Source organism: Passer domesticus, chromosome Z (genome assembly GCF_036417665.1).
Source record: "Passer domesticus isolate bPasDom1 chromosome Z, bPasDom1.hap1, whole genome shotgun sequence".
Taxonomy (NCBI): Eukaryota; Metazoa; Chordata; class Aves; order Passeriformes; family Passeridae; genus Passer; species Passer domesticus.
The window spans coordinates 1,601,279-1,614,972 of NC_087512.1; the positions used below are offsets into that span (position 1 = coordinate 1,601,279).

Sequence of the window (13,694 nt, forward strand, 5' to 3'; positions counted from 1 at the left end):
TTCAATGTATTAATTAAGAAGGTATTTCTAGAGGCATGAAGAACTTGTGTATGTGTCCACTAAGATGTTCTTTCATGTCCCCAGACATCCAAGCTCCCTGGGCCCAGCACACCCAGATCCATCCCAAGGGCTCACATAGCTCAAAATCACTCCTGCTACCAAAAGACTAAACCAAACTCAATGAGGAGAAAATCAAACCCAAACCACAGAACTACAGATTTGTTTAGGTTGGAAAAGCCTTCTAAGATCATCAAGTCCAACCACTCCCTCAGCACTGCCCAGGCCACCACTGACCATGTGCCCAGGTGCCACACAGAGCTTTTAAATCCCTGCAGGAATGGGGATTGGAATGGGACACTTGCCTGGGCAGCCTGTGCCAGGGCTGGACAACTCAGATGCCAAATGATCCCCCCAGTGCCAAGCTCCCACATGGCAGCTCTACCAGCTATCCACCCCATGGCTCCCCTTTCCACTTCTCTTTTCCTGAGAGCTTGGCAGCACCCAAACTCAAGACTTAGCCAAGATTCTGGACCAAAACATGGAGTGAAGGACTAATTCCAACCAGAGTTTTCCTGATGGTTCCCCTTAGAGGATAAAGTAGATCCTGTTGCCTGTAGGGAAGCTTCTCAGAGGAGCTGCTGGCAGGGAGAAGGATGATGTGACAACACTGCCACGATCCAGCACTGGCATTTCTTTTGGGATCAAAACGAGTACCCTGAGATAAGCTGTGAACAAGGGCAACCCTTGAGCATGAGTACCTTGTCAACACCTGAAAACAGAAGAGGAGCCAGGTTAAAAAGACAGTTTACTGTCTGTTTTGCAGGGAAAAAAACCACCTTGTTTTAAGGTCCAGCAGGGTACAGGGACGCTGTCTACAGGTATAGGGATGCTGTCTATAGGTACGACCATGCTGGCAGGGCACCTCAGTGGGTTCATGCACCAATTCCTGAGGTCCTCTGTTGGGGGTGAGCTGTTGCCACCGCAATCCTGAGGGAAAGGGACAAACAAGCCCCTACAAAACAGGAGCATCTGCTGGGAGCAGATGGGGGGGCGAGTGGTGCAGCCCCAGGCGCCAGCAGCACGGGGAGGGATCACACTGATCCCGATTTATCACACCCCGGCACAGTAATTCCCCAGCTCGCCGGTGCCCAGCAAGCCGAGCTCCTTACGTCCGGGGATCAGATTAGTCTGAAAGGTGCTAGAGAGACACAAATCCTGCTCTGCACCAAGCGTTTTAATAAAGGTTTATTTTTCTGTTTTAATTAACGGTGAATTGTCTAAAAATGGCTGACGGAAAGTATCCGATGGTGGAAGGGCCAGGACTGTAGCTGGGTAATGTGCTATCATCAATCATATAAAAATATGATTGCAACATATGGATATATATGGATATATATAGATCTGCGTGTGTATATATATGTATATACATATGGACATATAACAATTGATATCAATGTATTAATATATCATACATTAATTGGATATTCACATTATTCTGTAACATGACATAATATCCAATATGCCTTATTAATACTGATAATACATCGTATCAGTTCCAACATACCATATTGATATTGATAATCAACCTCCTTATTTCACACCAAGGCAGCTGTGATGACTCTTTCGTGCCTCATACCTGGCTCTGTCTCCAGCCAGGGCTACCAGATCTGAATACCTCAAAATATTCCTGGTTTAGAGCTGGAGCAAAGTATTTATGAATCAGTTTGAGTGTATCTGATTGTTTCATTTGGAAAATGAAACAGTGCTTGGAGAAAGTCAAAATCCTTTACTATCAGAAAGGAAATGTTAAATTATTCAATTTCACACAGCACTTTGCTTTTGACCTGCAGTGATCTGTCACCTTTTGCCCATCAAGACATTTATAAAAGATGTGCAGTTTGGGGCTGAACAAATCCCTTTTGCATATTTCTCTGTGCCTCAGCACATGAACTCGGTCACCTGCACGCCCTGCTCCCTCTTTGCACTTCGGCTCTCCACATCACACTGTGACTGGCAACACGTTCCTGAGAAGCACTTTGAGTCTCTCTGGAGATAGGAGATATATTATTTATCCTACATCCATGCTGTGAAGAGCTGAATGGGAAGCCACTCAGTCTTGCACGGGATGCTGCAGTATAAATCAGTTTACTGGGTCTGTTTGCATGGGTGGAATTGCTGGGGCAAGGGAATAAAGCAAGCTGGAAGAGTCCTCCCTAACCCAGGACTGCCATCAGCATCAATTGTGGGCTAACACCCTGCTGCTCTCAGGCCATCATTCCTGGGCTTTATTCTTGAGTTCTTAGATTGCTCAGCCTAACAGGGAAAGATGCAAGAGTGACCTGGTATGGGAAGAATGGGATGCACAGCAGGTTTAGAGCGCCCTCCAGCCCCTTGCTGCTAATTGTGGGACTGATTTTGTCTGCAATTTCCCTCATTCTGATTGATATTCCCTTTGGAAATACTCATCTGGAAAAAATCACCACCCGGAACAGGTAATGGGCAGATGTGTATGCTGGCCAAGGTCTTTGCAGGGGACAGTGGACATGGGGAGAGCTGTGTTTGATGTGCACGCAGAGCAAGGACAGAACCAAAGTTGGACCAGTCACTGTGCAGAATTATCTGATATTGATTTTTCACTATTTTATTTTACTCCTTATTTCCCTGCTTGCTGTTTTGCCTCAATGCCAACTCAAGGTACAGGCAGCCAGCCACAGCATCCAAGAGAGCATCTCCAACAAGAGCAGCAAGAACGAGAAGATGCGTCAAAAACTGGAGTGGTGCTGAGCAACAGACTTGTATGGAGAGCAGTGAAATGAAAAGTGAGCTCTGCATGTCCCACAGGTGGTGTGTGAGGGAACAGCCACAAGGAAATGCACCTAAAATTCAGGATGGAAATTTATGGTTTCAACTGTGTCTCCAGAGGCAGAAAACCGGAGGTGCATGTGACACCCTCCCAGAAAACAACTGCCCTCTCTGATGGTGGCATTGCAGTAAAACACACTCCTCCCAGCAGACCACAGGCACTTGAAGATAGCCCTTTTTTCTATCATCCAACATTATTATAGAGTCATCCAGGCTGGAAAAGATCTCCAAGACCACCAAGTCCAACCATTAATCTCACGGACCAGTGATCAGAGCTGCTGCTTTTTCCTCTCCTCTGCAACTTTGCTGATGGTCAGTGATGGTTTTGGAGCAGAACAGCCAACCAGCTCTCCACTTATCAATAAACAAGTCATTCAGAATAATGAGAAAATTTGCAATTATTTCAGTTTTGTTTGTAAGCAGAAACTAGAATCAAGCCCTTCAGCCAGGTGGTGCAGCCTAAAGCCTGCCCAGGGACCATCCTGGTGTCTAAGACCATGAGAGACTTGTCTTGGTGCTGCTGGTGCTGAGATGGACTCTCCACTCTAACAGCCTATACTGAAAGACTCACCCAGTTAATTTCTCTTCATGCCATGGGGATGCTTCCGCAAGCAGCTGACTCATTACTCAGACAGGCCCTGCTGTGAGATGCCACAGTTGTTGTAGAGTTCATGAAATGAGAATGAAGACTACCTTGATAATGCCCTCAGTGTCACACTATCTATGGTAACCACTGAAGATGTGCACAGACAAAACAGGTGCAATTTGAACTCATCAACTGAGTTCAAAAGGAATTTGGTAACAGCTCAGCTCCAAATAAATGGTCAGACCAATTGTGATGATGCTACAGGCATCTGAACAACTAACTTTATCTCGTTACCTGCAACATGTTGAGGAGCAGACTCCGGAATTTGGTTCCTTCCACCATGAAAAGGGCCATTTTGTCACAGAGCTTGGCTGCTGTGGAAGCAAAGCTGCGGTCCGTCACCGCTTTCTGGTAGATAGTCTTGACTATCTCCCCCAGCATCTCCTCAGAGTTGGTGGAGTTCTGGGCCTCCTCCATGAATGTGGTGAGCTTGGAGTCAACGTCACTGCTGTTGTTTCTCATGCTGTTGAGAATTTCAATTAGTTTGTCCATTTTATTCTTTTCAGAGTCGGTGGTTTCCACCGTGACTTCGTCCTGGTCCGTGAAAAGGGAAAGACAAGGCGTCTGTTACACAAGGAAAAAACAGATATATCAGCCCATGTCCTTGCACAAACAGCAAAGGGGAAAGGGGATTGGGAGGACATAAACAGAAAGAGAAGAGACAAAAGCAATTTTTAGTGGCACAATGGTATAACCTCAGCATTGGAAAGCATAAGCGCATGCATCCTGCCCCAGAAATGTCCCCTTTCTCCATTTCCCACACCACTCAGTCCCAAAGTCCCACCCCTCAGCTCAGGGAGAAGATGTCCTTGAGGGTCCTGAGACAGGATGCCAAAGTCTGATCACCTCTGACTGCCTTTGGCATCCTGGACCAGTTTCTGGTGTCTGTGACACATCAGGATAATGGACATTTTTTTGCTTCTCTTTAGAAAGTGCACTGATGTTTGCAAAATCTTCAGACACCAATTCCACAAAAATATCCTTTATACATACATTTAATGTAAAATATATAAATATAAACATAGATATATAAATAGAAATATATATATAATATACACTTCATGAAGTAAATTGAGATTAAAGAAGTCACATGATCCCAGCATTCAAAAGACTCTTAACTTTTCCATCTCTTGCCTTAGACTTTTCCCTTCCCATCATTACCACACAAATTATTGCTTCTTTTCAATATTTTATTATGCATTTGCTCCTTTTTCCCCAGTGTTAGGCATGCATCCTGCTTTTTCTGGTCTGCTCTCTTCTACCCCTTCAGCTCAATCTTATACAATACAAACCTGTAGCAAATCCAATCCCCAAGGGAGTTGTCCAAACCTCCCATCAGGAGACTGGTTATGTTGACAACAACTCACCCAAGAGTAGGTGCTGATGAGATTTTTAGTCTTACAAGACTCTAAATTTCTGAGAAGAGCACTAAAATGAGTACTCTGAAAGTCTCTACTATACTCCCATTGCTTTAAAGAACATAAAAATAACTAACAAAATCTCTTACTCCCCCTCATGCCACATCCAGAAATAGTAAATGCTCATGCATTCAAAGGTATACATTTCCAACATGCACTCCCATGGAATTGTATATGTTCAGGTTATTTTTGCTCTGTATTTTGGAAATCTCATTAGAGATAACCCCATGGATGCTTTTTACAGTCTGACAAAAGAATCTCAGTAGAAGGAATCTGAGTTTTGCAGGGGGCAAATGGAGATATCATCTCTAAATTCCTCAGAAATCTGTGGCTGAATATTGTTTCCAAAAAGGATTTCTCCTCCATCACTTGCATGCAATACTTTTGTTATTGTTGGGTTGTTGGAAGTAAGGGGGGAGATAAGGGCATTTCAATTAATTGTAAAGATAAATGGATATCAGCTTTAAAGCAGAGGAGTTCAACTATGTAGGATTCAGGAATCAAATTTGGGATTTAGCTCTGTAGTTGCAGAGACAAATTGCCTTCTTTGCAGGTTTTTTTGCAAAGTGACTGAGCTCTTCAGACAGGAAGGAGCTCATGTGTGCACCAGCCTTCCCGCATGGAAAATGGGAGAGCTTCCAGTCCATGGAGAACTCAAGCTGGAAACAACCTCACCCAAGAAGCCAAGCTCAGAATCTCAATTCTTTCAATAAAAAGCCTCCTGAAGAAGCACAAAGACACCTCAAGAGAGGCGCTGACACTGGGGGATTAAGTTAAGCTGGGAGCATTGATGGAAAAGTCCCTTGAGCTCACCCCACCCTTTGCATGGAGAGCGGCCATCGGCCAGACCCTCAGCAAACGAGAAACCCAAGAAATAATACCTTTTCTTTTAGCCTCCTCCTCAGCCTGTCTTTAGACGACTGAAGCAGATTGATCTTGGGCCTGTCCCCGGCGCGCTCGGGGACGCTGTCTCTCCTCTTGGTCTCGGGCTCGGGGGCGCTGGGCTGGGAATGCTTCTCCCTGGCCTCGGGGCCCCGCGGCGCCTCCGCGGGGGTGAGCGCCGTGCCCGCGGAGCTCTCCTCGATTTTCAGGTTCTCAGTCTCTTTGGCGTTTCTGTGCGTTTCTTTGTCGTTGGGCGAGTGCTTCTGGTTGTGGTGCCATCTCCGGTTCTGGCTGTAGCCGTGGTGGCCCGTCCTGCCCGAGGAGTGAGGGGCCTGGCCTCCTTGGTAGAGCTTCTGGTGGTCCCTGTTATGCTTGGTGCCACCCTGCTGGTGATCCGTGTGCTGCTGAGACTTGTTCCCGCTGGGAAGTCTCTGCTGTCGCCTGGGAAGTCAAAGAAAGTCATTGAGAAGTCAGCTGGCCACAGAAAATAGAAGATTTTAACTCCTTTAAACTTTCCTTTTAGCTGGAAACCAAATAGGTTTTTTGGGTTTGGTTGTTTAGTTCATTTTTTATTTTGCAAACAGAATGACAGTGTATTAAAAAAAAAGTGGAAGAAAGTCAAAGGAAGTTCACTCATTCCTTCGTGGTTCTGTTGGGCCAACACATCTGTTCCACCTAACAGCTTGGCCCTTGGCAGGGGACCACAAATGGGGAGGCAAATTCTTGTCATCTAACAAGTCGTGCCTCTAAATTTCTTTCAGTGACAGTCATATTTCAGGTGAAAGTTTTTGTGAAGTTGGACAACATGAGTTTGGTTCCCAGGAAAAATTCTCCCAGGTTTTTGTGTTAAATTCTCTCAGGTTTCTGTGTTATTTCCACACTAACCAGGAAACACAGCAGCAGCGAGTCAGGTAGGCAAGAAATACCAGGAGATTTTTTTTTCTGAAGGCTTCAGAGCGTCTGACACACCTGGCCTACAGCATCACTTTCTCCTCTTGCCTGCCAACATGGCACACTGCTGCATGGGTTTGCAGTGAGCTACTTTAAGTGTATCAGGGATTTCCAAGTGGGAAAAAAATAACTAGAGAAGCAAGATGCTAAGTAAACTGGTAATCTGCCCACACCAAATGGTTTTGTTTGGCCTTATTTTATAGATATCCTTCAGCACTGCTACACCAGGATGGGACACACGCATGGATGAAAAGAGGACCATATTTGGCTTTGACAGCATGGAGAGCATGGCATCCAGGACCATAACCTCCAGAGAGAGGCCTATGTGTAGAGAGCTCCAAATGGATAACATGGAAATCCGACAGCCACGGAGAGGAGGAACTGCCCCCAAAGGGTTTATTTGAGAGACTACAACATCTCAGCCCCTGCGTGCTGGCTGTAGCCGGTAGCCGAGATGGCAAATCCCCAAAAAAACAACAGCTGAATGGAAGAAATGCTTTGGCAGTCCCAGGCATCTCAGATTTCCAAACAGGCTGCAGCGTGGCTGTCCCCAGTGGAGAAGGCAGAGCCAGAATGCCATCATCCAGGATGCACCTAAGATGGAGATGGTCCTGGAACTGGCTGCCTTCTCCAGGGCTGGGTCTTAAGCATGGCCAGCCTAAGCATGCTGGCATCCCCAGCCTGCTGCCTCTTTGATATTGGTCTTGGCTCTGAGAGCCCGTGGGGCGTTTTAATGCCTGGCCTTTACAAGGCTGCTGGGATCAGTGCTAGAGGGTGACACAAGACATCTCCCCAGTATCAGCCCCAAAAACAAGGAAACAACTTTGAGCGCCATGGTGACCACAGTGGTTTGTCTCTGTCTTGGTTCTGTAGCCATGATAAAAACCCTGGTCAGCCTCACTCCTTATCCCAAACCCCCACCCCAACGTGGATAAATAGCAGTGTTTACTTTAAACCCATCCCACAGCAATTAGTTTTATTTTCATCACTGGCACTGCTCAGCTAAGGGAGCTCAGATGAAGGAAGCAACCATTCACAAATACATTTCAATGGTCAGCAGTCTCCAACCCTGCCTGCCAAAGCCATCTGCCCACGGAATCTGTATTCCTTGGCATCCCCAGGAGTCAAAACCTATTTTCTGAGGCCAACTAGCTTTTAACCATAAAGAGTGAGGGCTTGTGTTTAACAAATGCAGGACGAAGAGGCTTGTTCATGGCACTGGAAGGAATTCGTATTTACTCTCAGACCATCAGATCCAGTTTTCTGAGATATTCAGTGTGTGGGTTTTTTTTTTTTTCCTTGCAAACTGAATGGCAGGGAATTAAAAAAAAAAATAAATAAAAGGAAAAAAAACCAAAACAGAGATGCAAAAAGCTTTCCTGTTTGCTGGAGCCTACAAGCATTTTATGAGTACAGATTCTCCACATCAAGTTTTCCTGGCATTTCTTTGTTTCCTCTCAGTAATGCAATCACATAAACCGCTTTGTAAAGAGCAATGCTTATTAAAAGGGAATGTCAAAATAAAAGTTAGTTAAAAACCTTATCTAGTACTAAGCCCTCACAGGCCCATGTGAACAAGAGTTTTGCTTTCTCTGGCTTTGCTCTTCTCTCAGACATCTGAGTTTAACTGTTTGGTTGCATTTCAAGTCTTGGCTTATAAGCCAGTCAGCTTACTACTTTATTTAATTTCTAAATATTGCACAGAAATTACAGAAGTCACACAAAAACATGGCTATCATTTCAGAAGAAAGGGAAAATGCCTGGAAATGAGCTGGGAACCAAACTTGGCCATAAATTCCGGCAAGACACGCATACAAGGACAGTTTTTTTTCTAAAGACATATTATAACCAAACCCTCAATGTTTAAGGGCTACGAATGAAAAAAAGGTTTAAGATTAAAAAAACCACCTAGTTAAGCCAGTGAGGAATGTGCAAGATTGCTCATTTTGGGGCTGTTGTAACAGGATGGGGGAGAGCAGACAGCCCTGCCCCTTCACAGGACAGCTAAAAGGTGATGTCCCCATGGCAAGGGGCAGAGCAAACATGGACCAAAGCTCTGCAGCCATCAGCTAAAGGGTGAAAGCGCCAGAGTTAAAAAAGTTTTGGGGAAAAAAATTGCAAGAAATAAAAGGCAAAGGAAGGAGAATGGCAAATAAGGAGCAGTGTCTGTGACTTGGCAGCAGTCAGGGGTCTAGACAATCATCCAGCATTCAGGCAAAGACTCGTTGTGTGCTTTTATCTTCCCAACACCCCATTGAAGAAGAAAAGCCAAGAAGAAATAGGATCTGCAGGGAAGAAGAGCCAAAGCAGGGAGAACAGGGCTCACATCTTAAAACTTTCTTGACTGCACAGTATCTCAAAGCCTGGGAGGTTTGGACAACCCATGCTTGCTCTCAGGTGTGACCAAGGTGCTGGGGACACAGAGAGCCCCAGGAAAGGACAAAATGGGGATCTGGGTGTCGTGCCACACTCCCACTGTGGGCTGTTGGAAACAACCTTGTTCTTGTTCAAAGGCAGCACTCTAGGTACTCAGGTACTCAGGTGACAGCTTAAGGTGATGTCCCAAGATGGTGCCTTGGGGTGATGTGCCAAGCCCAGGGACCCAGGGCAGGGAAGCACCCAAAGGCACCTCCCAACCCAGGCTTTTAGGTCTGAAATGCTGAAGGGAGGAAGCTAAAGCTTGAATCACAGAGAAACACCTCAAAGTAAAGCAAGAATTCACCCCAGAAAAATGCTGTAGTTACTGGGAAATCATTCCTCTGTCCCCCTCTGCTCATCCCGAGCCATAAGGATGCAGTGCCTTGCAGGGAACCATAATTCAGCTACAAGAAAAAGCATCTGGGCAGTACAATGGTTTCTTATCTCTTGACTCAATTTAACATTAAATAACTATTTTCACTTCAAAGGCCAAATTCCAATTCAGTTCAAAACTCCCCCTGACTTCAGTGGGATTTGGCCATAGGACAAAATGGAAACTAAAGAAACATTGAGAGTCACAAAGAAATTGCAAAAGTACTAAAAACCAAGGGGAGACAGTCAGGGCTGCCAAGCTGGAAATAGGATGGTATTGCTTCTGCTATTGTTTCTCCACCCATTTTTTTATTTCATTAACTAAATGAGATACCTTTCAACAGAATTTAGATCTGACAAATGTCTGCTCTGCCGGAGAAGCCTACGCAAACAAATCTAAAGCTTCAGCTGTCTCGGTGATTACCAGCCTACGTGCTCAGAAATACATGATTCCTGTAAGTTTTTACTACATCGTTTGCTCCCAAGGAAAGGAGCAGGAAGGCACAAGTCTGGGGAAAATAACTCTAGACACGTGGACAGCTGTGGTCTAAAACACAGTTGCTCTGTCCTGTCAGCCTTGCCCATGTCCCCATGAGCAAGATGAGTCTTTTGAGAGCCCCCACCATTTGTCTGGCATGTGGGGAGCTGGAAGACAATGTCGGGCTGCATTCTCCTGGTGGCTGCACAGAGATCTGGGTAAGCAATTCCTACAAACATGGAGAGGTGAGCAGGCACATAAGAGCACTGGTCCCATGAAGGGCAGCTGAGGGAGCTCAGGTGGCTCAGCCTGGAGAAAAGGAGGCTCAGGAGGGACCTTCTGGCTCTGACAGGAGGATGCAGCCAGGTGGGCATTGGGCTCTTTTCCCAGGGAACAAGGGACAGGACAAGAAGAAATGGCCTCAAGGTGTGCCAGGTGAGGTTTAGACTGGATATTGGGAAAATTCCTTAATCGAAAAATCGAAAACAGTTGCCCAGGGCAGTGGTGCAGTCCCCATCCCTAGAGAGATTTAAAAGCTATGTGGATGTGGCATCTGGGGACATGCGTCAGTGGTGGGCTGGACACTGCTGGGAAAATGGTTGGACTTGATGGTCAAAGAGGTCTTTTTCCCAACTAAACAATTATGAAATTCTATACATTTCCAGTGGCACTTAAGACACCTACTCCCAAGACACAGAGCACCTTGTATGGCCAAACAGACTGACATCCCATCCTGGGACTGAGGGACCAGGTCTCTGCTGGTTCCTGCCTTTGGAGAACCTGTCTGGGTAAATGCCCTCAATCTCAGCCAACTTCCCCCTGACACAAACCCTCCAGGACACCATAAGCTCCTTGCAGAGCTGAAATTCTGATTTAGTCCTGCTTTTGTGCAGAGCAGAATACCTGGTGGGCATAGCCAGGGCCACCCAGTAATTAACAGCTAATATGGACTTGCAGACACTCAGGCAACCTTCTCCACTCCTTGCATCCTTCTGATGCTGGAATGGACACATTCCTCACTGCATTTGACAGACAGTAAGTTTCTCTGCACCCTTTTGTCTGCCTGGTCAGGGTCTCATTTCTGTGTGAGGATCAGGAATATCATGCTAACTCTTGGATGTATCTCATGATCAGTTTTGCTATTAAAATGCCTGCAGCTAATTAGCAACGGTTGTTGCAAAGGATGGATTAAGATCACAGAATCTTTGGTTTGGTTTGGAAGGGACCTTAAATATCATTCCATTTCACCTCCCTGCCATGGGAAGGGACACCCTCCACTACATCAGGGTGCTCCAAGCCCCATCCAGCCTGGCCTGGAACACTTCCAGGATCTACTGCAGGAATGGACTCTGTGGGACCTGCCATTCCCATAGTGACCCCAGATCCCTCTTATCCATGACACCCCTCAAGGCTGGGGGAGCAGAGCATCCCCAAAGAACTCAGCAGCTTCTCCTGCAAATGGAGGACTGGTGGAATCACTGTGGGATGTCAGGCCACCTCTCTCACCTTCTTTCTGAAAATCTCCAAACAATTTTCCTTTAAGTGAGGGATGTTAAGAAGGGTTCCTCTTAGAGTCACCAACAAAAGAGTAAAATTCTCAGTTAGGCATGTGAGTTATTTCTGGCTGTACTAGTTAGCTGCCCAGGAAACTCAGCCTGAAGAGGGAAAGGGCAGGAAAAAGCAAAATCCTCTGAAACATCCCCTGCACAAAGTCATGTCTCCAGGCCTAGTCCGTCTGAACTAAGCATACTCCAGCCAGACCACAAACAATTGGACTGGTATCCCAAAGCAGGCACTGCTGGAGAGATTTGGGCAGTACTGCTGTGGTCAGAAACATCCACCATCACTGGCTTTGAGCATTTAAAGAGATGTTGTGGTCCAAACTGGAGGGACTGAAGGATCCCAGTTAGGATGGGATAGAATTTTATAGCATCTAAAACTATCAAGAAGTAGGTACCAAGATGTCTGGGGGATATTGTTACTGATACAATGAGGAAAAAGCTCTGAATTGCTATTTTAGAGGCCTGACTTCCCCAGAAGTACTCCTCAGCAAGACTACCTCCATGAAAGGCACTCTGATGTTTCATATGCATGGATAATGGTAAGTCAGCACTGCTTTGATGCAGAGAACATCACAGCCCAGTCCTGGCCATTTTCTATCCTTGCTGTGGCTGAGAACGGGAAACACTCGAATAAGCTTGATGGTTCCACACAATTTAATCAAAAACCTCAAAACCCCACAGAAAACAATAACCACCAGCTCCAAGGATGAAGAACACAGGATTTGTGTTGTGTTTTCCCTTTGGCTTTCTTTCTCAAACTGGTTTCACTTGGCTCCAGTTTCATTTTTGTTTGCATTTTTCTCAGATGAGAAGGGAACAAGATGTCATGTTCACTCCTGAAAACAAAAATGAAATTATTCACACTTCTTTCATGCTTTTCTGTCACCAGGGGTAGAGACCACCCCAACTGCTAGACTGAGCCCACGTCATCTGGACAGACACGGCATTTTGGAAGTGTAGAAAGTCCACCTGTCAAAATGGTGGTGATCAAGATTTAAAACCATCTTTGAACAGCTGAGATGAAGTGCATACTTTAAGTCTTACACGTATGCATCTTTACAAACATACAATGAACGCCAGAAGACAAGCACAGCCAACCAAAACAATGCTGTGAGGGGGGAGATGTTTGTGATGAGGCTCAGAGTCTCTGGCTGCTGGGAAAAGCATAATGAAACCCTCATGTGAGTCTCCTACAGGGGCACAATGCTCTTTGTCACCACCTTGGTCCTGAGGTACAATCACTGCTGACAACCCTTCCTCTGGGCCTGGACACCACATGTGCCTTTGTTTGCTAGAGATTATTTCATTTGGTTCTCTAGAGCATAATTAGAATCACTATAAACCAACATGGTAGCACTGATTTTCACAATGATGGTTGTAAAACACCAGCACAGGCTGCTCAGAGAGTTGGTGGATGCCCTTCCCCCAGAAACATTCAAGGCCAGGTTGGACAGGACTCTGAGCAACCATGGTCTAGTGGAAGATGTCCCTAACCATGGCAGGGGATGGGACTGGATGAGCTTTAAAGGTTCCTTTGAACCCAAAACATTGTATTAGTTTGATTTACTGTCTATACATCCAAAATTCCCACTGACTCACAAGCAAATGGATGAATGACCAACTTCTCCCACCCCATTCACAGGCCCACCAGCCTGCAGAGTGTGTTGCAGGAGCAGAGACAGCACTTCTGGGCTGAGGGGACATGGCATGACACCCCTTGGGATTGACTCAAAAGCACTGAAAAGCAAACCTCACTACTGCTGAAGCCCAGGGACAGCCTTCACACTCTGCAATGCTTGGCTGCACAGGCTGCCTGAGTCAGCTATTTTCTTCCAAGCTTCATGGAAATGAATCTTCAGGAGGAATTTAAGGAGCTGTTTTGCAACAGCAGCTTGGGAAAGATATCCCAAGTACAGATGGCATGTGAGATAGCTCTGAAACAGCTCTTTTAATGCTTTGCTGAATCTCCCACAAATCAGGAGGGATGTCAAGATAGAGGCCCTTGTTGCACAGAGCGGGCAACCAGCTAGGAAGGCACCTCCTGGACTTCAAGGCTGACTGCTGTGACTGGTGTAGAAATCACTGCTGTGATTTAATGTAGAAAT

General features: G+C 45.9%; 1 protein-coding gene across 5 annotated transcripts in view; it reads right to left on the reverse strand.

Moving 5' to 3' along the window:
* Positions 1–13,694, reverse strand: part of CTIF (cap binding complex dependent translation initiation factor) — a 148,019-nt gene that overhangs the window by 37,761 nt on the left and 96,564 nt on the right. For 4 of the 5 annotated variants that reach the window (XM_064403388.1, XM_064403391.1, XM_064403390.1 and 1 more), the window contains 2 exons: positions 5,808–6,249; positions 3,743–4,072 (listed from right to left, as the gene is read on the reverse strand). In XM_064403388.1, coding sequence (XP_064259458.1) covers positions 3,743–4,072; positions 5,808–6,249 — 772 coding nt within the window. The remainder of the gene's footprint in view (positions 1–3,742; positions 4,073–5,807; positions 6,250–13,694) is intronic. The other variant, XM_064403389.1, reaches the window with a different exon arrangement.